The sequence below is a fragment of the Sceloporus undulatus genome, chromosome 3, assembly GCF_019175285.1.
Source record: "Sceloporus undulatus isolate JIND9_A2432 ecotype Alabama chromosome 3, SceUnd_v1.1, whole genome shotgun sequence".
Classification (NCBI taxonomy): Eukaryota; Metazoa; Chordata; class Lepidosauria; order Squamata; family Phrynosomatidae; genus Sceloporus; species Sceloporus undulatus.
This window is the reverse complement of record NC_056524.1, coordinates 244,344,641-244,369,916: the sequence shown is the minus strand read 5'-3', so window position 1 is coordinate 244,369,916 and position 25,276 is coordinate 244,344,641. Positions and strand designations below refer to the sequence as shown.

The window sequence follows — 25,276 nt, the reverse complement described above, 5'->3', positions numbered from 1 at the left end:
TCAGTGTAAAAAATTATTTGGATTTTGTACACGTTTACAAACTTGATCCACATGTCCTTTGAACTATGCTCCACTACAAAACTCACCTATGCATCTGAGGTTAAAGTTTATTTAAGCTCCCTTTCTCCCCCTCCTTCTTCTTTGGATACATAACAGAGAGCTCAGTTGATGCCTAGTAAATATTTTATAGGGTTAACTTAGTAACCCCCCCCCCAACTGACTTTTAATGAAGTGTGCTTGTTGCAGTTTTATTACTAATATGTCTTTTTAAAAATGGTTTTAAATTATGGTTGTTTTTACATACAATTCCCCCCCCCCCACTGTATTGTCAGGTTTTGAATTTTGTCATTTTAACCTCATTGTATGCACAATGGGGCCCTTGTTAGGAGAAAGATGGAATATAAATTGAGCTAAATAAAACTAAAAGCTAAGCAGAATCAGTGGTCCCCAAACTGTGCTCTTTAAGGGAATTTTGGGCTTCATCTCCCAGAATCCCAAACTATTTGCCTAAATTTAAAGTCCAAATTTCCTTTAAAGAGAACAGTTTGGGGACCACAGCTAGACAGTGGAAACTGTGGAAATAGTGCAATTTGGCACGGCTTTAAGGGCTGCAGCTCCATCCTATGGAATCCTGGGATTTGTAGTTTATACAAAGTCTTTGTTCTTCTTTGCCAGAGTGATGCTAGGGCCGCCCAGAACTACAGATCCCAGGGTTCTGTAGGATGGAGCCATAGCAGTTAAAGGCTGCATCCGCACTGCAGCAGTGAACCAGTATGACCCCACTTTAACTGCCATAGTTCAATGCTATGGAATTCTGGGAATTATAGCTCTGTGAGACATTTAACCCACCGGTCTAGATGCACCTTGGCTGCATCCACACTGCAGAAATAATGCAGTTTGACACCATTTTAACTACCATGGCGCAATGCTGTGGGATTCTGGGAATGGTAGTTTGTTGAGCAAAGCTCTGGTGCCACAAACATTCACAGAATCCCACAGCATTGAGCCAGGGCAACCAAAGTGGTGCCAAACCGGGTTATTTCTGCAGTGCAGGAGCAACTCATGAGCACCTATCGCCCTCTCTAAACAGAACCTGTGCCTTGCCTTCCTCTCTCTAGCCTTGCTCTAATAGGCCGCTTCCTCCGTGACGTCAGGCGGCGCCTCGTCCAATGGGAAACAACCACGGCTCCTAGGCGCTTGGGTTGCCTTGGCGGTACCAACTGCCTAGGTGTCTTGTTTCCGTCCGGAAGGTTTTAGGGAACGGAGCTAGCCTGGTGCGGCAGAGTCCGACACTTAAAACCTTCCGGATGGAAACAAAAAACCAGGGGCGGAGTTTATCTTTGGCCGAGGATTGAATTGGGGGAACTGAGGGGCCATTTGTGGCTGTGGGAGATGCGGCTTTGTCTTTTCAGTCGCAGAGAAGATTTGAGGGGAGAACCTTAACGCTCCAGGAGCTGGAAGAGACCGACCCCTTCGTCCTCTTTCTGAGTCCTTCCTGAGGTCTACATATACTGCTTCTTTTTAAATCATTTGGGAAACTTTGGGCCCTCTATATTTTTTGGCCTACAGAACCTATATATATATATGGCTTACAATGTATACACACACACACACACACACACACACACACATATATATATATATATAATGGCCTAAAATACCCATTATATATATATATGGCTTACAATACCCATATATATATATATATATATATATGTGTGTGTGTGTGTGTGTATAAATGGGGGGGGGGTCTACAATATAAGGCACAGTATAAGGTGTAAGAATCTACTGCAACCTGTAAAGACCAGGTTAACTGCAACTACCCAGAGGAACAGCTCCCAGATTATGGAACGGTCATACCACCAGCTTGGACAGCTTTAAAAAGGCTGTCAAGACAGATCTCTTCCGGCAGGCCTTTCCTGGATGGCAGACTTGTCCACCAATTGAATTGAATCCACCATCTCTCTCAGAATTTTGTAGCCCCGCTCGCCCGTCTCCGATTATTTTATGTATTGTTTTAATGATTGATGTGTTTAATAATGTTTTAGGGGAGGGAGGGAATAATTGGGGGTATTGGGTACTGTGTGTCTTTGTTTTAATTGTAAACCGCCTCAGTTGTCTCCTTGACAAAGAGGCAGGGTAAAAATAAAGCTTTTATTAATATTATTATTATTGAATACCCACTTCAGGTGACTGAGGGAGATTCAGCACATCTCTGGTGACCCTTTCGGATGAGCAGAACTGACACCTATGTGTACATCCCCTTCAGTCTGCCTTGGATAGAACTGGAAGCCTGCCTCCCTCTCTCCCGCCATCCTGTGGTGTTTTCCTGAGTGGAGGAGCTGCAGAAAAGGGTGGGAAAGGGTCTCCTCACCTCCTCTACAACGACGACAGCTCTGGACTTCGTGTGTGAGATGTCCCCTACCATTTCCTGTAAGGACAGCAGCCGGCAACGCCGGCCTGGCAGCTACCAAAGCTCCCTGGATGTGATGAAAAGCGATGGCCCTCCTCCCCCCCTGGATTTCTATGAAGATGGTCGCACAGAGTCAGTGGCCGGGGGTGACAGGCAGCCGCTGCTGCTGGAAGAGCCTAACGTCAGGCCCACCGGGTCCCCTCAAGGTTACCGGGCAGAATTGGGCAGCATTCTACTCCTCCTGTTCCTCTACATCTTGCAGGGCATCCCTTTGGGGCTGGCTGGGAGCATCCCCCTTATTCTGCAGAGCAAGAATGTCAGCTACAAGGACCAGGCCTTCTTCAGCTTTGTCTTCTGGCCCTTCAGCTTAAAGCTCCTTTGGGCCCCCTTGGTGGACGCGGTCTACTTCAGGCGCTTTGGGCGTCGCAAGTCTTGGCTTGTGCCCACTCAGTACGTCTTAGGGTTTTTCATGATGTACCTGTCCAAGCAGGTGGGCTCTCTCCTTGGGGAAGAAGGCGAGGGCAAAAGCCCCGACGTGGTGGCCCTCACGGTGACCTTCTTCTTGTTTGAGTTTCTAGCAGCCACACAGGATATAGCAGTAGATGGCTGGGCCTTGACTATGCTGTCCCGGGAGAATGTGGGCTACGCATCCACTTGTAACTCAGTGGGCCAGACAGCTGGCTACTTCCTGGGAAATGTCTTGTTTTTAGCCCTTGAATCGGCTTCTTTTTGCAACAAGTATTTGCGCTTTCAACCGCAACCCAGAGGAATTGTTACACTTTCAGGTATTGTTTGAACAAGTGAATAGAATGATGCAGATATTACCAAGGGCACCTTATAGCTCTCTTACAAGGTTATATAAATTTTAGGCTGAAAAATTCTTTATCTAATTGTAAAGGGAGCCCTGGAGGTGTAGTGGTTAAATGCCTGTGCTGCAAGCCACAAGGTTGTGAGTTTGATCCCAGCGGGCTTCAAGGTTGACTCAGCTTTCTATACTTTCGTAGGTCAGTAAAATGGGTATCCAGCTTGTTGGGAGGCAACAGACTGTAAACCACTTAGGGCAGTGATCCCCAAACTGTGCTCTTTGAGGGATTTTGGACTTCATTTCCCAGAATCCCAGACTGTTGGCCAACATGGCTGAGGCTTCTGGGAACTGAAGTGCAAAATCTCTTAAAGGGTAGTTTGGTGACCCCTGCCTTAGAGACTACTGATAAGTGCATTGATAAGCAGTATAGAAATGTACTTGCTATTGCTATACTGAGTTCATTGATAAGCGGTATAGAAATGTAGTTGTTATCACTAAAGGGGTTGGCTGTTGTTGTTTTTTTAAACTTTTTCTAAAAATTGTTTTTTTAAAAGTCTGACTATTATTACTACTTTCAAACCCTCTTGCTGGAACAACAATGGCTATTTGAATTTAAATATTTTAACTTTAACAGTTTATTGGCAGTTGTTCGTTGTTAGTTGCTTCTTTTTAATAACTTTGTTTTATCATAGACAAGACCACAAGGGCCATCCAGTCCTATCCCCTGCCCTGCAGAAATACACAATCAAAGCACCCCTGACAGATGGCCATCCTGCCTCTGTTTAAAGACCTTCAAAGAAGGAGACTTCACCACACTCAAAGCGAGTGTATTCCACTGTTGAACAGCTATTACTGTCAGGAAGCTCTTCCTACTATTGAGGTGGAATCTCTTTTTCTGTAGTCTAAATCCATTGCTTCATCCCCTATTCTCTGGAGCAGCAGAAAACAAGCTTGCTCAAGCCTCAATATGACACCCCTTCCAATATTTAAACAAGGCTATCATGTCACCTCTTAACCGTCTCTTCTCCAGGCTAAACATACTCAATCTTAATATTTGGAGCATGTGACTCTCCCAAAGTCACCTGGTGGGTTTCATGGCTGACCAGGGAATCAAACACTAGTCTCCAGAGTCGTAGTCCAACACTCAAACTATTATAGAATGCTGGCTCTACTTTTGCTATTTTTGAAGACCATGAATACACTTGTATAAAAGTACCAGATTAGCTCAGCTCAGGTCTTATCATGTCAGATTGGTCTGCTTCTTGTATATCTATGTCAGACCTGTGATACTTCTGCATTGTGAAGCCTAAGGGCTGTCAAACTGCAGCAAACAAAAGCCTACTTTTATTTAAGGAATTCTCAGGGAAAGAAGCATATTGGAGACAATCCAAACAGGAATAGTATTGCATTAATTTGGGAAGAACTAAAAAACATCGCAGAAGTCCTACAAAAGCTCTAGGCTAATTTTTAAACAGGGTGGGAGGAAGGACTTCAAAGGCCACTACATTTAAATTTTTCATTGCACTTTTGTATGTTTCTTGTTCTTTTTCCAAAGGATTTAGTATAGTAACCATAAAACTATCCTTGCAACAGTCAAGTGAAGTATATTAGGATGAGACTAGCCACTGAATAAAGTTTATGCCCAAGCAGAGCTTTTAGTCCATGTCACCACCCTCCATGTTTAAACATTCTGTTCATATTGCTTTTATTATTCTTTCTCATATAACCCCTCTTATGTCTGTCTCATGCGTTTTGCGGCATTTACAGTATGTAACAACAGAATGTGATTTTGCACTGCTACAGGATCCTTTTGCCCATGGGTCTGTTGGGCGTATGCATGTGTTCTGTTTTGCGCAATATATAGTAGATTGGGTTATAAAACATGTGTTTTATACTACTGGAAGGAATTCTGCATCATAACATAACTATATTAACATCAGTAGTAAATACTGTCACTTTACCTTCTATGATCATTTTAGTGGGCATTGAAACAAATCTTTCATGCCACTTCTGTCTTGAGAAGATTGGTTTCTGGCAGAAGAAAGTTTTATACATCAATCAGAAAAGAATAAATAGGCAATAGAAATCAGGGACTTTTGGATGGCTGTTCTTACATCTTGCTTTGTGTACAATTACTTACATTAAAAATTATTAACTTGTGAACTACTTGGGGTGTCTGGAAGAGTTAGCATGATATAGTGGCTTTGGTATTGGACTAGGGTTCGAATCCCCACTCAGCTATGTATGAACTTGGGTAAGTCATGCACTCTCAGCCTCAAAGGAAGGCAGTGGTGAACTCTTTCTGAACAAATCTTGCCAAGTGACAAAGCCAGGTTACAGACCGCCATAAGGGACGTCCTTAGGACGTCCCATTTTGAAAAAGGGGTGTCTCTTCCAGATGCCCCTTACCCTGAGTCTGTAACAAATGGCGGCAGCCGTTCCAAATGGCCGTCGCCATTTTGACGTAGCGGACGCTCTGCATCCGCATGTCGCAGCCCAAAAGTGACACCGCGAGTGCGCGCTTTGGCACTTGTGGCATCTATTCCGGGTTGCCGGAAGGAGCGCGATTTTCGCACTCCTTCTTTGCAGCACGGAGGAGTCACATGATTTGGCTGCTGCGACTCCTCCGTGCTGCAAGCGGCAGCGGCCTGAGACCTCCCCTTTTGGGCAGTCTGTAACGGGCCAAAGTTTCCCTTTTGTTATTTGTTGCCTTCAAGTCATTTTCAACTGATGGCAACTCTAAGGTGACCCTATCATGGGGTTTTCTTGGCACTAAGGCTCAGAGAGTGTGACTACTCAGGCTACCAAGTGGGTTTCTGTGGATGATTGGGGAGTTGAACCCTGATCTCTCAGAGTCCTATTTCATCATTCAACCCACTACACCATGCTCATTTATCAGGTTCACATTAGGGTTGCTATAAGTCAGAAAGGAGCTGAAAGCACAAAACAACAACAGCACCTAAATAAAAAGTTTGCTAGAAACAGAGTGTTTTAATGACAAGAAGTAAAAAAAATTGTATAATGTATTAGTGAGTTCAAGCAGCTCAAAACTAATCACAGTGTAAACTACCATAGTAAGTTGGTAGGATAAAGTGGCTAAGTAGAGAAAAAATTATTTAAATTTTAAGCAGAAGTGTTTGTCTTCACAGATTTCCTATTTTTCTGGGGTGCTGTTTTCTTAATAACTACCACCTTGGTTGCACTCTTGAAAAAAGAAGAAAAGAAAATTACTCCATCAAAAGAAGAAACAAAAGGCATCATGGATACATACAAGCTGCTTTTCTCAATAGTTAGAATGCCAGCAGTCCTAACATTCTGTGCCATGATTTTAACAGCAAAAGTGAGTAAATTATTTGCAATTACTAGCTTGTCATTTTTATAAGTTACTATTTATCCACAGAAGTGCATGTCAATCCAATGAATTGCAATGATAGCAAATACATGAGAAGGCTATTATGATTACTATGTCACTTACAAATGTGAATCTTTGCTTATTTCTTTCCCCATGTGAAAAGGAATAATTTCATTTATATTCTCTGTCCTTTGTGAGAATGGTTTCTGCAGTATTTATGAGCACTGATTGTATTGGGGAACGTCACTGGGGCACAATCACCACTGCTGTGTGATCTTAGAAAGTTAAACCAATAGCATGCTGCACCAATAGGATTTTAGCTTTTGCATGAGGGATGCACTTTTGTAGAAGCAGTAGGGCAAAAACATTGTTCAGATTTTGCTTTGAATATGAGTACTGAAGTGGAACAATCATAACCTCTAGTACAATGTCTGGCAGAGCTTGTAAGTATGCAGATTTACATATTATATATACATAGTATAGTATACATAGCCAATAGCATGCATGTAGGTTTTGTATGCCCACCCAACCCTTGTCTAGCCAAAGGTTTCTTAAAGGCAGGAAAAACTCTGCTTCAGATATGTAGAGTTGCTACCAGTCAGAGAGATAATAGTGGGCTAGTAAGACATCTTCCTCCTGGTAGCTTAAACCACATATGGACAATGTCTAAGCACATTGTGATCTACAGCTTCTGTAATTTTGTCTTATAGAAATGCTATCAAGGTTGCTTAAGGCGATTGAATTGTTTGTTTGGGGCAAGAAGAAATACCAGCCCAGGTGATATAACAAGTCCCCACTTTATGGCAGAGCTTTGCCTCTGTTCCTGGTCTTTCTAGCCATGTTAAACTCACCCAGCCAGGTGGGATGTGCTCCCATTTCTCTGTGGTGGAAAGGAGATAGAAAGACTCATGTATTATTTTTAGAAAATGCTACCCTTTTTGATTTCCAGATTAATACCTTGTAGAATACAGTTTGAAGCAGGGAAAGAGCCATTCACCTAGCATTTCACTGGCTGTGTTCCTGCAATCATACCTTAGTTGAATCAGTCAAGATAATACTTATACTTGCAACTGCAGATGAAAACCCTTCCCTCTTTTAATTGTGTGCTACAGTGAATCCTGGTTACCCATTGAACCATAGTTACCCATTCATTCCGGTCTGGGAAAGCATGGTTAATAGGTTTGGACCAGGACAGGATCTTAAAACAAACTATAATTTAAGATCCTAATTCATTCCTGGTTGCAACAGTTTCTGTAATGTAATAGAAGAGTGTGTGGTTGTTTAAATACTTTTAGTGTATTACAGTGTGCTAAGAAGGGAGAGGGCAGTGATGGTGTGAGAATGGCATACATGAGCAAAATAACTTAAGCATGGGTCGGTAATGGGGTGGATGAGGGAAAACAAACTCAAGTTGAATCCAGGGAAAACGGAGGTACTAGCGATAGGTTCCCCAAGTCCAGGGACGGAGATTTGTCAACCTGTCCTGGACGGGATCACACTTCCCCTAAAGGACAAAGTATGCAGTTTGGGGGTACTTTTTGGATCCATCTCTACAGTTATCATCTCAAGTAGATGCAATGGCCAAAAGTGCCTGGCATCAGCTTTGGCTGATACACCAACTGTGTCCCTACCTGGACCGAAAGAACCTTGAAGCAGTGGTACTTGCACTGGTAACCTCTCGTTTAGATTTCTGTAACGCGCTCTACATGGGGCTACCTTTGTACCAAGTTCGGAAGCTTCAGTTGGTTCAAAATGCGACTGCTAGATTGGTCACCGGAACACCTAGATCTGACCATATAACTGGCACAGTACAAAGTGTTGTTCATAACCTTTAAAGCCCTATATGGCTTGGGCCCGAGTTACTTGAGGGAACATCTCTCCCTACATAAACCGCCCTGCACTCTCAGAATATCTGGGAAGAATCTTTTGGATTATCCAAATACCAGATTATTGTCAACTTCCCACAAAGCATTTACTGTCATGGCCCCTAAACTGCGGAATGCTTTACCGGTAGAGGTCCGACTGATTACTACTCTAGAAGCTTTCAAGAAAGCGATTAAAATGGACCTTTTCCGGTGGGCTTATCCCCCTGATCTTTTATAAAACTTGTCAGGGATGATGGGAGTTGTGGCTCTTCACCTGGCCTGGAACTCACCACCTGGTTGTGCACCACGCTGACCAGTTTTGGCCAGTTGTTGTATCTTTGCAAGAGTTGCAGAGAACAGGCTGAAGACCCCGACAAACTTTCCCAGCCTTCTCACTCTTGCCTCCACAGAAGTCTTCACCCTTCTTCACCAGGGTCCTGCTGGTTCTTGTAGCTTCACCCAAGACACCAGACAACTCAGTAGTCTTATATAAAAGATCTACTTTATTCTACTATATACACAGCTCCAAACAATACTCAACTCCTCACTCTCCAATACAACTACAACCCACACAATGCACTGGGATCTATAGTCATTATTATAGCCATATCATGGCACCACCTACTGTTTTCTGTTTCCACCCAGTAGGTGTGTACAACATTCTCATTGGTTCTCCTTGTTCATCCCACAATTAATGATTTCATCATCTCAGCCTTGACCACTTAACAATTGTCAGGTGTGTCCAATTATTTACTTTGCAATTCTTGTCCTTGGCACTCAGGACTTGTTAATTGTATTACCATTCACACCTGTGTGGTTCTCAATTGGCTTCTGCTGAGTCACTCTGACTCTCACATACAAATTTTATTTCTCTTACTGTATAACCCATGTGGCTTTTTCCTTGACAAAACTTAAGGGACATCCCACTCTGAGTAAGTGAATGATATATTGATACATGGATTTTAATGTGCTATCTTGATTTTAAGATGTATTTTATATATGGAAATTGGTGTTCCATTTTTGTTGTTGTAAGCCCGCCTTGATCCGTAGGGAGTGGTGGGAAATATAAATAAACTATTATTATTATTATTATTATTATTATTATTATTATTCAACTTATTAAGATAACTATTATCATTGGAGCCACTGTGAGTAACACAGTATTCATCTTGATGCTTTTCCTATTGAGTGGTGTAGTTTTTAAAATTAACAATTTGCAAAGATACATAAAAATGCTAGTAAAGATTGCTAATTTCTTCTAATTGTGAAAAAAGTTGCTGGGTGCTGTTAGGGTTGTAGCCCAAACTATGTCACTAAGAAACAAGAATAAGGATACCAGTGTGCTCTAGAGAACCCCTAGATCCGCAGAAGTACAAAAATTATTAAGAGACTGTACTTGAGAGCCTCCTCCCTCCACAGTGAGGACTGAGCATATTTAATGGCTACAGAATCCGGGGTTTCAGAGGTAACATTAGAAAACTGGGCAGATGGAATAGGATATTTTTGAAGAAGCCGTACTCCATACAATAATGTTCTGTTATAGGTCCTACTTGTTTAACATAAACGCCTTCATTTCAGATTGTTTCCTAGGCAATCTTTATGCAGTCTTGATAGTGCCGTAAGATCCACGTGGTAGTTCTGTGTAACATCCTGTATCTGTCCTCATACATTATTATCAAATGTATTGTTTCTTGTCAAACATTTGGAATAGTTTGGGTCTTTCAGGAACTTGACATATGAGTATAAGAGACCAAGGCAAATTGTATGTGAGGACCTCTGCAGTCTGTAGAGTGTCAAACTGTATTTCTTAATTCATTTTTTTGTAAATAAACACAGTAGTCAAGATTTCTTAGGCTAAGCCATAATGGCTCATAGGATAGAATAGCCTTCTAATTGCCAAGGGTAAGTAGCTCTACAGACTCTTCACTTGGAACATGCTGCCTCCCTCCATATAGATATCACTACAAAACATAGTTTGTACTAAGCACAGTTAAGAACTAATACGATGCTTTCAGCTTTCAAACATATAAGTCATGCCATAGTTTAAACCTATTTGCTTACTTTCATATTCCAGGTATTATTTTGAAGTGTTTTAAACTTTTATTTTTTTAATCTTATTTTATTCTTTTATATACAATCTGTTGTAATATTGTAATAATTTAATTCTGTTTTAATGTAACACTTTTCTGTGTTTTTAATTGTACTGTTTTTAATCTTGTAAGCTACACAGAGTCTCAGTTTGGGGGAAAGGGTGGGAAATAACAATAACAATAACAATACCATGTGTCTACACCCATTTTCATCAGCACACTTCTGTCTCCATGATGCAGCAGCTTCTTGAGGCAAAGGAGGAGTTGTAATTGTGTTTTAAGAATGACTTGTGGACTCAGTTATAAAACAGGCCATAGTCAGTACAGTCGGCCCTTCTTATACACGGATTTTTTATACACGGATTCAAGCATACACGGTTTGAAAATGTTCAAAAAAAGTATAAATTTACCTTGATTTTCCATTTTTTATAAGGGACACCATTTTGCTATGTCGTATTTAATGGGACTTGAGCATACACGGATTTTGTTATACACGGGGGATCTTGGAACCAAACCCCAGCGTATAACAAGGGTCCACTGTATAAACAATAGTTTCCAAACCAGCCTCAGTCTTTGGAATAATATCTTTGCTTAGTGTCTTCTCACAGTTTCAGGTGGAAAAGAATGAAAACCATGACTTGTTAATGGTGTCTGAATACAGTCATTATTATATAAGGCAAGCAATCAAGCAAGATTTTATTTAACTAAGCACTATTTTTATTTATACACACACACACACCACTTGGAAGTCTTGGTCATAGTGTTGGGAGTTGGATCTTGGCCCTCCTTCCAGATAACCCTTTGATAGGTACCTATGGGCAGGTCACTGTATTTTGATATTCTAGAAAAAAAATAAGACCTATTACCAATCTTATTATGAAGGTGAGTATAAGACATATTGTACAATGCTTTGCACATGACCAACACAATAGAAATAAAAGATTTTATGTTGCAGATTGGATTCTCAGCTGCAGATGCAGTAACAGGACTCAAACTGGTAGAAGAAGGAGTACCGAAAGAGCACTTAGCTCTACTTGCTGTTCCAATGGTTCCACTGCAAATCATATTGCCTCTGATAATCAGCAAATATACAGCAGGTCCACAGCCCCTGAATACATTTTACAAAGCTATGCCATTTAGGTAAAAATACATGGTTCATTCTGCTTGTTAATATACAGCTTAATCTATTAATATGGAGCTATAATATTGTAACCATTAAGAACAATAAGGTTTACATGTTGGGAATTCTTCCCTTTTTGTTCATTAAGGAAGTTTATTCTGAAGTAAAGTAAAGTGGTTGAATTGAACCTTCCAAGAACTGTGTTTGAAAACACAAATGTTTACTTATTACATATGTATCAATTGCAATGAATCAACCTCTAGTTGTTGTTTTTTTATAGTTTTTACTGAACTTTCAGTTTGTATTGAATTTACAGTATAGTCATAAAGGAAAGAGAGGAAGTAAAAGCTTAGAAGTGTGAAGACAAATCGTGTCCCCATGTGGTTAATTGCACTATTTATGCTGGAAATAATTTGGGCTCTGTACATCCTTGTGCTGTTCTCTTTGAAATTGATTCTGTGATTTTGTTTATTTTTTCTGGACTTCTCATTTTCTTTTGGTCTGTAGGGACTAAGAAGCAACAGGTTCAGGTATCTCTATAGGAGTTGTGTTAATTTCAATTTTATTTAATTCATCTCTTAAAAAAGCCAAACCAACAAGAATTTATATGATTCAGCAATATGCTTTAGATTTACAAAGCAGGATGCGTATGAACAATTTATATTCAGTTAAGACATAAATAAGATAAGTGATCTTTAGATTGCATTTTTCTTTATTTGATTAACATCAAGAGGCACTGATTTTTTGCACAGCCAGCATATGCTGAGGGTACACTAGAAATTGTCTAGTGATAACTATGATTGACATTTTCTTGTAGCTACTCATCTACTTATGATGATAAATTGTGCTTTAATCTAGCTACTGATGGCCCTCCATATGCATGGATTCTGCATTCACAGATTCCACCATCCACAGCTTGAAAGTATTCAAATGGGGAAAAAAATCCCAAAAGCAAACCTTGATTTTGCCATAAGGGACACATTTTGTTACCCTGTTGTATATAGCAGGACTTGAGCATCATGTATCTTGGTATCTGTGGGGGGTGCAACCAAAACAGAATGGGTACCAAGGTCCACTATATTTCCTGTTGATCCAATATAGGAGGAATCTTAATATTCATCAATACAGGATGTTTCTCTTCATTTTTTTCCTGCAGATTACTGTTTGGATTGGAATTTGCTTTCTTGGTGTGGTGGACTCCTAAAGTTAAATATGAGGGAGGCTTTCCCATCTATTACTACATTGTGCTGTTGCTGAGTTATGCCTTACACCAGGTAACAAATTGCTATAAAATTTTCTAAAAAATGCAAGTAATGTGTTCTGTGTAAATTAAAGTTATTTTTCAACAGCTACCTGCCATTCATTTATATGCATATATGTGTGTGTAGTATAGTATTCAACAATATATTGTGCTTCATCTTTATTATACAGTCGGCCCTTCTTATACACAGATTTTTTTTATACACGATTCAAGCATCCACAGTTTGAAAAAGTTCAAAAAAAAGTATAAATTTCAAATATCAAACGTTGATTTTCCATTTTTTATAAGGCACATCATTTTGCTATTTCATTATATTTAATGGGACTTGAGCATCCACATATTTTGTTATCCACGGGGGATCTTGGAACCAAACCCCAGCGTATAACAAGGATCCACTGTATTAGTGGGCAATTGCATTGAAGGTGGAAGCCAATTCCCCCCTTCCCATACTCATATGGACTTCATCCTCCCATAACACACAGCAAGCCCAAATGTGTCTATTTTATTCTCAATTCCCTCTCAAAATGGCAACAGAAAGTGAAATTGTATTACTGCCTGTTGTCATTTTGAGAGGCTCTTCGGAAGAAAACAGAGATAGTAGACAATTGTGGAATTTGTGTATGTTTTCTTGCATTTGAGGGACTTTCTGCATGGTTTGGGAAGAAAAATTGCCTAAAACCCACACTGTTTTTTAATTGAGCTGTTTGGGAATTCTGGAGTACTAGTGAGAAGGGAGGCTTCAGAGGTTACATAAGTAAGGACTAAGCATTGTATGTAACCCACAGGCTGCAGTTTTCCCATCCTTGCTATAGTATCTTTTCAGGTACAGTGGACCCTTGTTATACGCTGGGATTTGGTTCCAAGATCCCCCGTGGATAACAAAATCCGTGGATGCTCAAGTCCCATTAAATATAATGACATAGCAAAATAGTGTCCCTTTTAAAAATGGAACAAGGTTTGATATTTGAAATTTATACCTTTTTTGAACATTTTCAAACCGTGGCTGCTTAAATCCGTGTATAAAAAATCTGTATATAAGAAGGGCCGACTGTATATGTAGTTTCCTAAAATGTATTTGTCTGTTCTACTCAAGTCTTCAGTGCTGTTGTTAATTACCAGTCCCATCTCAGTAAGTGGATCATATTCTTTCATAGTGTAGTCAGTACAGCAAACGTAAGTACATGGTATATATTACTACAATTAAGACCATAAGAAGACCAATGCTAGACCAGCTATTTAGTCCAGCATTCTGTTTCCTACTGTGGCAAACCTGTTGCTGCTGATATGGGTAGTATGTAGGTATAATGACTAGTCACCATTGATAGCCTTAATCTTATGCTCCATAGGTTAATCCCCTTTTAAACCTGTCCAAATTGGCAGCTGTCACTACATTTTACAGTAGCAAATTCCACAGTTAATTATTTACAATGTCTTGCAGATGCGTTCTTCCCTTTTTAATTTTCTTATATTTTGTTGTGGCTTTCCCTGGCATTGTTAACATTACACATTGACAAAATACTCAACACTGTGAAGGTGTATTTTTATTTTGTTGCAAAATAGTAGATAAACAAAAACAAACTTGTTGGTTGCATAACTATTCACCTCACTGAGCTAATATTTGGCAAAACCAACTTCAGCAGCAATTACAACTGTGAGTCTTACGTTCTCTTACTTAAAATCTCTTAGGTACAGTATCTCTATCAGCTTTGCAGATCTAGATCCTGCCCTTTTTGCCCTTTCATCTTGGCAAAATTGCTTCAACTCTGTCCGATTGAATGGGAACTGCTAGTGAACATCAACTTTGAAGTCTTGCCACAGATTTTCAGCTGGACTAAAGTCTGAGATTTGATGGGTCCATTCTGAAACATTCAGGTTTTTGATTCTGAACCACTCCAGAGTTACTATAGGTGTTTATGGTCATTGTCTTGCCGGAGATATAAAATCTACCCAGTTCATGGTCCCTTGCAAATTAAGAGAGGTTTTCTTCTAGAACTGCCCTGGCTTTGGCTCAATCCATTTTGCCCTCAGTCCTGACTAGTTTCCCAGTTAATGCTGAGAAATGCATCACTGAAGTATATAACACTGTCACCACCATGCTTCATCATAAGCATGGTATTGTCAAAGCAATGAGTGCTCTTTGGTTTGTACCACATACAGTATTTTGTGGCAAGCCCCAAAAGTTCAATTTTGGTCTCACTAGACCAGAGAGTGGTGATGACTGCTGCTACTAATTATTATTATAATTATTACTATTACTACAAATACTATTTCACCCTTTTTTCCAGTCCAGAACTCAAGGTGGCCATGAAAGCCTTCAACTTGACTCAAGGTGGTTTACAAACATTAAAACAGATCCAGCTAAGAAAAAAATTATCATACAAACATTAAAAATAAACTAAATTAAGCTTTCAATAAAATTAAAAGAAATTAAAAACATAACCATAAAAAGAGCAAATATAAACAACAGCGCATTTTGAAATGCCCTTTCCCCTGAGCAGTCAGCCCTGAAAGGCCTGCTCAGGCAAAAAGTTGTTCACCTGCCTGTGAAAGAATAAGAAAGACCGTATTAAGCTAACCTCTCTATGAAGGGACATCCCAAACCATGAAGCAGCCAGAAAGTAGGCTCTCTCCCATATTCCCCTGGATTTACCTGTGAAAGTGGTGGGAGGGGTCTCTCCAGAGGACATCAAGACACAGGCAGGAAACAGACTGGCAGGTAGAGGAGCTTTTGCAAGAAGGAAGCTACATGTTTCCTGTAGCCAGTCCCAGTTAACAGTCTGGCTGCAGTTCTTTGAACCAGCTGAAATTTCACAACGTTCTTCAAAGGCTGTCCCAAGTAGAACACATTACAGTCATCCAGCTAAAGTATAACTAAGGCATGTGTCACTGTGGCTAGATCTGAACCTTTTCCACAAGTTTGCAATATCTCGCACATGATGTTTTGCAGACCCTGAACATGCTTTGGTATGGGTTAATTTCAGCAATGGCTTTCTTCTTTCCACACTTCCATAAATTTTAGCTTTGCAGGTCATCCAGGTGATAGTTGTCCCTTGGATGGTTTCTCCTACCTCAGTTGCAGATCTCTGGTTCTTTTAGAGTTACCATTAGACTATTGGTTACTTCTCTTACTATGTTTAATACCCAACCCTGATTAGTGCGTCTGTACAATTTTATCCCCAACTTGTTTTGTTATCTCCTTGGCCTTCATAATGCTGTTAGATATGCTCTCCAACAAACTCTAGGGCCTTCTGTGAACAGGTTTATTTAATAATAATAGAATTTATTTATTTATACCCCGCCCAATCACTAGGAATCCGGGCGGCTTACAACAGTAGGGAAATACAAAGCAGTACCAATAAGCAATAACAATACACATAAGATAATAAAGAAATATAACATAGCAATAAATAGCAAAAAACATAATGTGAGATCATGTGGCACTGGAATTGAATTCACCTCTAAGCCTCAAATCCTTCCATCTCTGTATTTTTTTCCAATGAAGTCGTCCTGATTAATTAACAGTAAATTCTTTTTCAACATTCCAAAATGGACAGGGGGGCTTTTCCTTCTACTGAGGGCCCTCTTTCCCTTAGGAGGCACCTGTTCTCCCAGTTCCATGCGAATATCTGTCTTCTGCTTTCTCACATAGGTCTGCTTTCTATTAAATAGTATTTCATATTTCTTCCTAGAAGAGCGCCTTTCTGTACTGAAGATTCTTGTGAAAGTTGTAATTCACATCCAGTGATTACTCATGTTTATAGTGTACATGCCTAGTCCTGATAAGTCATTTTAACTAAGCACCCTTCTCTGGGACATACTGCAGGTAGCACAATTAATCTGGAAAGGAGCAGAAAGTACAAGTGATCCTGTTCCACATCTTTGCCTTATTTTTTATCTGTTCTCTATGATGGCGACTGGGGGAAGTAGATGAAATGAGTCAGAATTGTCAACAAAAATACTAGCCTTGAATCATGATTATCACCTTGCTTTTCTGTGTTTTTAGTAAAAGGTATGGAAAATAAAATAGGATATCCATAACATGTTTCCCTGCCCCTACTTCTCATTATTCATTAGTGGCTTCTTAATGGAGGAGAACCACATAATATGATTAAGTCACTGCAGATGTTTCCATTTATAAATGGAAGATGAAAACAAGATCACGATGCAAGATACTGGTTTTCTTAGCAACCCTGAGGTCTTGCTGTATCTGGGGCCATGTCTTGTTAATTCCTTCTTAATTATGAATGCAAAACAGCTGCCATTTTTTATTTTTTCTCATCATGAATGTAAAAGTAGAGGCCTCTATAACCTTTTGATTTCCTTCTAAGACCCAGCTGTTGGCACCTTCCTTGTTGTACAAGGAAAATCCACATTGTTTAACTTTGTACATTTTGAAAAGCTAGCTTAGTAATATCAGATATTTCAGTAGATGTAAATTAATGCAATTTCTGCTTAAATATTATTCTCTTCCCTTGATTCTCTTTGTCATTTCCTAGGTTACAGTGTACAGCATGTATGTTGCAATAATGGCTTTCAACGCCAAAATTAGTGACCCACTTATTGGAGGGACATACATGACACTACTTAACACAGTATCAAATCTGGGAGGAAACTGGCCTGCCACAGTAGCTCTTTGGCTTGTGGATCCACTTACAGTGAAGGAGTGTGTTGGAGTTGAAGGACACAGTTGTGGAACTACAGCTGCTACAGAAGTAAGTAGGAGAGGTTTTTCGTTTTAATTTATACAATGGAACTGATATATACTTTTATTTCTGTTTTAAAACTTTAAAAGACAAATTAGTAGTGTTATTTTTGTTTTTATTTCATCAAAATTGTCATTAAGGGGCAAAACAGGCCACCCCTTCTGAAGCTGGATTGGAACTACAGCAATAGCACGCTACAGCCCCAATCTGCCTTTTTGCCAGCCAAAAAAGGAATGGCAAAGAGCTGTGGCTGGAAGCTGACTTTAAGGCACTCCAGCAGCATGTGGCGTATAAACGTTGTGCTGCTGGAGCACTTGGAAACCAGCCCCCATGTAAATAGCTGGGTGGCTTCCAGATGGCTTGGAATCGTGCTGCATGTAATCACTGCACTCCCAAGCCACCTGGAAGGCAGCTCAAAAGGGCTGTCTGTTTTGGCCCTAAATCATCTGAATTTCCTCTTAGAGACCATTGGATTTCCATTACTTTCTTAAAGCCTTCTATATCATTGCTATTATTGCTCATCTTTTATTATGACAGTATTTAAAGCTTTGGAAAACCAACTATGTAATAAATAGGAAAAATATTTTTAATGTCAAAAGTATCTTTTTTATCTGTTATGCTTCATGCATTTTTAACTTCAGTTAATATGGAAACCTGTATAACTCCTCCCTACACCTTCTGTCTTGCAGCTTTGTATCAAAGAAGGTGGATCTTGCATTATTACCCTGGACGGTTATTATGTTGAGTCTCTGATATGCATAGCTTTGGGATTTGCTTGGTGGCTGTTTCTTGGGCCTAGATTCAAAAAGCTGCAGGATGAAAGGGCATCTTCATGGAAATGCAGGAGAAGTTAATGGAAACAGAAGATCAGCAAAAAACTAGTAAAAATGGTTATGGCCTTATTCCCTGAAGAGTGTACTGTACTTGAGAACAAAATAATATATATTGGAAAATGGTTAGTTTACTCATGCCAAATGACTTCACACAAAAGTAAAGCCAGGAAAATAGTATATGGATCAAATGATATTTTGTATCTTCACAATCCAGAATTCCTCTTAAGGTTAAAAAAAGTAATCAAAAACTCCATATCTTTTCTTTTAACTTGCATTGGCTGCTTTCTGTCTTTTGATTGGTTTATTTAGCATTACCTCTGAACAGAAATTTCTGGATAGGGTACTTCAACATTTTGATTGTATGTATATAAACACTGAATGTATATGGTAAAAAGCTATAAAGAGGAAAAATGTTTTATTATTATTATTTAGGCCACAATTATACTTTGTAGGAGGAAACAACTAGCAAAACAAAATTCTCTTACATGTATTTTCCTGACTGCTATAAGCTTTAAAGATTTATAAGAGGAATATTTTTATAATAGGTTTTTAAAAACAAAACAAAGCATGCACACCTTACTTCAAAGGCACTTTGATTTGCAAACAGAAACAGTTTCTTCACTACAGCATTAGTATGGATATGTGTGTGAATAAGCTCATGGGACACTCATCCATTGTCATGAGCAGTGGAGGGGCAGGGAGGCATACTAACTAATACTGAAGAGGGAGGGACCAAGTGTAGTATCAGTGAGTGTAGTTTGAGTGTAAAAAAGCTCCATTGTCATGCTGTCATGACCCATATATTTGCAGAGCTTGTGATTGGAGAGACACAAAGAAGTGACTGCATCTCAAATACATGGTTTCTCAAGAAATGAACATACTTTGCTTGTGTGAGGAACCCAAAGAGGAGTAGGTTAAAGAGACTGCCTTTTGAAAAGGGGTTGTGAATGAGTACAGTACATGCTGTTGAGTACTCTCATCGTTAGGAACAGGCATGGCATTTTGATATATGTCATTCATCAGTTTCCACAGATGCTACGACTCTTTTGTAGCAGGTAAAGCATTCAGTACAATTATCCTTATTAAGAGGAAATCTTTGCTTTAGTGCCTTAGTGAAGTACAGTAAATGGGCACTATATGGTTTGTTGGATGTATTTTGTACATCTTTCATATTAAAATACCTTCAAAAGGTATGACAGCCTGTTATACTCCTGATGAAATGCTGAAATATTAATATCAATGGTATTTTGTCTCAGTTTTATTGGTTATTTCAAGATGGATATTATTTTTTGATTCTAAGTGAATCTGTAGGATTTATATTGTTCAAGTTCTTTTTTCTTATAAAACTCTTTTCAGAGTGTAAATAAACATTAAATCTAAGAAAAGGAAGCTAACACACATCTTAAGCACAATTACTTGGGAGTTAGTTCCACTAAAGAGAGTGGGTCTTGCTTTCAAGAAACAGGATAGGATTGTAGTATCAGAAGGAGCTTTAATGCTATCAGCAGATTAGAGTGGGGAGGTGCACAAACCTCTTCAGACGTCTCTTGGTCTATATTAATCACAGTATCAAGAACAAAAGGGTCCACAGTTAAATAATGTATAACCAGTGGGAGTTGGTGACTTCAGTTGCAATGGGGCAGTGAATCTATTTTGAATGTCACTGAAGGGTAAAGGATCTGTCCAAGATCCATGGCTGAACTCCAGACCAGGTTCATCACTTTGGATATTTCCATTAAAGTTCAAACTGGAATGAGTTCATCACCACACTGACATGGAAGGGGTGTGTAACCAAAGTCATCTATAACTTAGACACTGATGGCTAGGTTTACCTCAGACTGTTGCTAGTAATTGTTTTATGGATTTGCATGATAGACTACAACCTTGAAACTATTTTTAAGTAAGATAATATTACTCCCTATGGCTGCCCTGTATATAATTATAATTATTTAGAGCAGTCCTGGATTTCCCCTATAACCTTCAAACTGTTCACATGAAAATAGTTTCAAGGTTGCAGCCTATCACTGAAATCCATAAACCAATTAATACTCTGCTGTACTCTGATTTAATCTACAGTCCTGACATATATTAAATACAAGTAACAGTGTTTAATTTGCTAGTGACTTAAGGTTTTTAAGTGTGGATATTTATTTGGTTGCATTCTGCAGATAAGCAGTATGTTTTGAAATTATAGGATGTTGAATGCCTAGTATCAAACTGGGTTAGGTATTTTAGTCTGCTGGAAACCCTCACAGATTTTGAGACTTTTATGTTCTCTCCCCTTGGCATGTTGCTGTAATATATAGTGATGACATATTAAATGTATTTTTAAATATACAGACCTGTTTACTTGAATGAAAAATGCATAGTGCTTTCACTATATACTCCTCATTTTAATTCATTGTTTACAGTAATCTGAGTTTGTTTGCCTTACATTAGATCTATCCTTGTCAACTACATGAGCTCAAATGAAATAATGTTAGCTTCAGTACTAAATGCATAGAGTCGCTTATTGGTGGATATTTGGTTGCTTTGAACATGTATTTATTATAATTCCATTCTTTGTTTTGTTTTGTCATAAATGAAAGACCTATTTAAAAATTTCATTCATTATCTTTAGGCAGCATTTGGGAAGGGAATATTTCTAGGAAAGGGTGCTGGGTTCCTGAATATGCACAATAAATTTCCATTTCCGTATTACTGTTTATATAATGTGCCAAGCTAAATAAAGATTCTGCATTTAAACAAATATCTAATGCTGTAAATTTTGTAAATGGATAATTAAAGCAAATAATTCAAAGCAAACTAAAGCCAAACTAAAAAGAAAGGAGACTTGGAAATCTATTTTAATCATAATGGATGAGATCCAAAGTATCATTCAAAACATGCAATTGCTTTGAAGAGGTCTTTTGGTTAACATTTTCCCACCAATATCCCCCTCCTCACCATCCCTGCTGCATTTCAAAGTCACATTTAACATGCTGTGGATTTTCAAAATAGCCTGTGACACATGGCATGATATTCTGCTCTTTAAATATGGGGAGGAGAGTCCAAGAATTCCACGAAGCATGCTCACACCCTTGATCTTCAAAGTTTCATATATGCTGATTTTTATGCCTGCGGAAGAGTTTTAAATTTACCATTGGGAAATTAATTCAGTGAGCTTTCCTGTATGTTTACATTCGTAAAGTTTTAAAGGAGAATCCGCAGGGTAACCCAGCATTACCTTTTCCGTTCATAGATTAGTGTTGCATTCTTGAATACTGGTTGCTAATTTAATTTGCAGAAACATTTCTGTGGATTAAAAACACTGTGGGGAAGATCCCTACTTTTGGGATATGAGAGTATATAGGACTGCTATGGGCTAAGTAGTTTGTAGAGTGAAGGATCTGCCTTTTTACTGTTAATATATTAACTACTATATAAATATATTAACTAAACTCATGAAACTAGTTATTAAGACTACCTGCAATATGAGAAAAGGGAAATGATACAGTTACAGCACAGATCGCCAGCTATGTAAATTAGGCAGGAAACGTTCTAATTTAGAGTCTGATAAACTCACTGAGGTTTGATAAAACAGAGTGTTCAGTTAGTTGGAATAAATGATAATATGCAATTCCCTTGGCATGCAATTGCTTCCTGTTTGGAGACTAATAGATCACTTTCAGGCAATCAAGTACAATTATCTCATGAAAAGTGGAACAGGTGGTCTCAATTGTTCACAAAATAATTTTTCTGAACCATCTTTCGTTGAGAATCTCTTAAGGAGGAAAGAGGCATGCTGAAGTCTGATAAGAGTATTATTTAACTACCATTTCAGCTTGTTAGCCTATGTATATTATCCAGTTGTCAGTGATGCTGTTTTTTATCATCCTCCTTCATTTTACAGAGATAAGCTATTAAAGTGGGGTTTTCCATTAGCTATAAATATAATGGTTTTATAATCATTCTTTATTTTTGTTGTATGAAACCTACTTGGATCTGCAAAGTTTGACCAGACATGGGTGTAAGGGCATGGTGCAATATACTTGCTTTTTGAAGAAACCTAGAATTAGTTACTCAAGGCAATCAAATCAAATAAATTCATTTTATCCCATTTTCAAGGGATTATGATATTATTCAGATGAGAACAGTTGGGTAAGGAGGCCGAGTTTTGTGATAAATATTTGGTTACAGTGCAGAAGATGAACTATATGTATATTCTGCCATATTTGTAACTCATTTTGTAAGCGTTCACTCCACACCTTGGATGAGGCATTATTATTTTTAAAGGATTACTTTTTAAATGGCTATTAATCATTTTGAAGGACAGGATGAAACTGCTGGACCACAGAAAAGCTTCTGACTCCTATAATGAAACATAACCCATCTGAGGCCCACTTCCAGTGGTTACTCAGAACAGATCATTTGAATCGGTGATAACTTCTTAGTCTAAACATAATTTCTAGTAAATCTATGGGTCTACTCTAGTAGAAGAATATTTGGATTCAGGCCTCTTGTTTTTGTTTTTCCAAAAATGTTTGCTGGCTCCCCCTTTTTCATTTCAGCTTTTCGAATGTTTTGCTCCTGTTAGTTGATAAATATGAGACCACGATATGATTACTTCATTGCTGAAAAGTGTTGAATTTATGGAAACCCCTCACCAGAATGTTTTGGATCTTCTCTGTTTCATTTCAATAAAATAAAGTTCAAAATGCAATTTTGGTTTTGTGTGTTGATTAGCTTAACTGGAAAGGGATGAATCTTTTGGAGAACCGTTGTTTTAAAACCTCTCTTTGCTGCCTTTTGGTATCACTGACTTTTCCCCTCCTCTCTTACTATTCCTTTTCTAACATTGCCCTTTCATAGCAATTCATGGCAGTATAAGACGAGAAGAAATTAAACATGTCTTCCACACATATATTACACTTCAAATAAGATGGGGATCATGTTGTGGCCCTCCAGATGTTGCTGGGCTGGTTCCATAGGGCCCAAGCTATCTGTCTATTAGACAACAACACACAACACAATAAGAATACACAAATCCACAGCAAGAGGCATTAAGAATTTTCAGCCTGAGAGGCCTTAAGGAATCCTTAAACGACCAGCCCCAAGATTGCAGAGGAGGCAGCCATAGAAGTGGAATAACAGTGTTGTGTGATATAATAAAAGTGGCCTTTATTTGTGCTTTTATGTGTGTGTGTATTTTCTTTCTCAACAAGGGCGGTAACTCAGTCAAATAGCCAGTAAGTGGCGTTGCGGCCTAGTCTGGGAAAGAAGAAGAAGAACAGGGAGAGGGAGGCCGCGGGCGGCGACGGCGGCTGCAGTAATGGCGGGCGGCCGAGGCGGAGAGCCCTCCAATTATCTGGCGCGCCTCTCTGAGTGGGCAGACGCCCACCTCGCCCTCCTCAGGGTACGTCGAAGCCAGGAGCTCTGAGGGAAAGAGGGAGGCTGTTTGTGTCTGAAATGGCGGCGGCTAAGGCTGCTGAGGAAGGGGGCGTAGGGGTGGAAGGAGCCCTGTTGGGCTAAAATGGAGGGCTTTGGCGCGTCAGCCATAGTTTACACTGGCCCCTGCCTTGAAATCGCCTCAGCACGACTAAGGGTCATTCATAAGCATTCTCTCTCTCTCTCTATGTATATATATATGGCGAACCTATCGTGTATGTTTCACATAAGGTTGGCATGTTTCCTCACAGCAGGCGTTTGCCATTGCCATCCTCTGAGGCTGAGAGGGTGTGACTGGCCCCAAACTATAAAATCCCCATTTTCGACTCATGGCGATCCCCCAAAGCATTATCCTGGGTTTTTCTAGCATGTTTCTTCAGAAGAGGTGTTTACTATTGCTGTCCTCCGAGGCTGAGAGAGTGTGGCAGGCCCCAAACTACAAATCCCAAAACTATAAAATCCCAGTTCCCGACTCATGGCGACCCCCCCCCCCGGCATTATCCTGGGTTTTTCTAGCACATTTCTTCAGAGAAGGCATTGACCATTGCCATCCTCTCAGGCCAAGAGGAGATATACCTGTGATTTATATTATATTATATTTTTATCCCCCTTTTCTCCCAGAATTGAGTCCCTAACCTGGATATCTATATATCACCTGCAATATATATTATGTTTTGCAGTGTTATTTTAATTTGTATTGCTCTTTTCTCCCAGAATTGGGACCCAAAGTGGGATATCTATTATCTATATATCACCTGTATATATATATATGTGTGTGTGTGTGTGTGTGTGGTGAACCTATCACTTCTGGGCACGATTTAATAATCATCATCATAAAATTTATTTGTATTTTCCCGCCTCTCCCAGGTGGATCAAGGTGGGGATACAAGCCAACAGTAACAATAAAACACAAGAATAAAACATAATTTCAAACATTAAAACAGTTAAAAACAGTGCAGTCAACATTTATAGGATAAAATGTTCTGATCCTGGATAGAAGAGTGAATGATTTCTTCAAAGGAGGTTTGCCATTCACTTCCCCAGAGGCTGAGAGCATGTGACTGTCTGTGTATTACACACACACACACACACACACACACACACCTTGCCCTGAAGCTGAGAGCCTTAGGGGAAGGTGATGGCAAAACTCCTTTGAACAAATCTTGCCAAGAAAACCCTGTTATAGGTTTACCTTAGGGTTGCTATACCGGCTTGAAGGCACAAAACAACAACAACAACAATATATATTCCTATAAAAACAGTGCATATATATATATATATATATATATATAATGCTAGTTTTATAGGAATTATGCCTTTTTATATGAATTGTATCTATTATGGTCTCTCTCTCTCTCTGTGTGAGAGCCAGTGTGGCATAGTGGTTCAAGTGTTGGACTATGACTC

The 25,276-nt window shown here is 39.2% G+C and overlaps 2 protein-coding genes across 3 annotated transcripts in view; both read left to right on the top strand.

Annotated features, from left to right (window-relative positions):
• Window positions 1-1,299: 1,299 nt before the first annotated feature.
• SLC33A1 (solute carrier family 33 member 1) lies at window positions 1,300-23,144 on the top strand. The gene is made up of 7 exons (XM_042459667.1): window positions 1,300-1,500; window positions 2,190-3,198; window positions 6,368-6,558; window positions 11,481-11,665; window positions 12,802-12,919; window positions 17,403-17,618; window positions 18,299-23,144. Exons 2-7 carry the CDS (start codon window positions 2,415-2,417, stop codon window positions 18,461-18,463), a joined length of 1,659 nt encoding a protein of 552 aa, XP_042315601.1. The 5' UTR covers window positions 1,300-1,500; window positions 2,190-2,414; the 3' UTR covers window positions 18,464-23,144.
• A 531-nt stretch (window positions 23,145-23,675) lies between these two features.
• C3H3orf33 (chromosome 3 C3orf33 homolog) overlaps window positions 23,676-25,276 on the top strand; it is a 15,503-nt gene continuing 13,902 nt past the window's right edge. Inside the window, exon 1 of one of the 2 annotated variants that reach the window (XM_042461008.1) lies at window positions 23,676-23,837. In XM_042461008.1, coding sequence (XP_042316942.1) covers window positions 23,754-23,837 — 84 coding nt within the window. In that variant the 5' untranslated portion in view covers window positions 23,676-23,753. The remainder of the gene's footprint in view (window positions 23,838-25,276) is intronic. The other variant, XM_042461009.1, reaches the window with a different exon arrangement.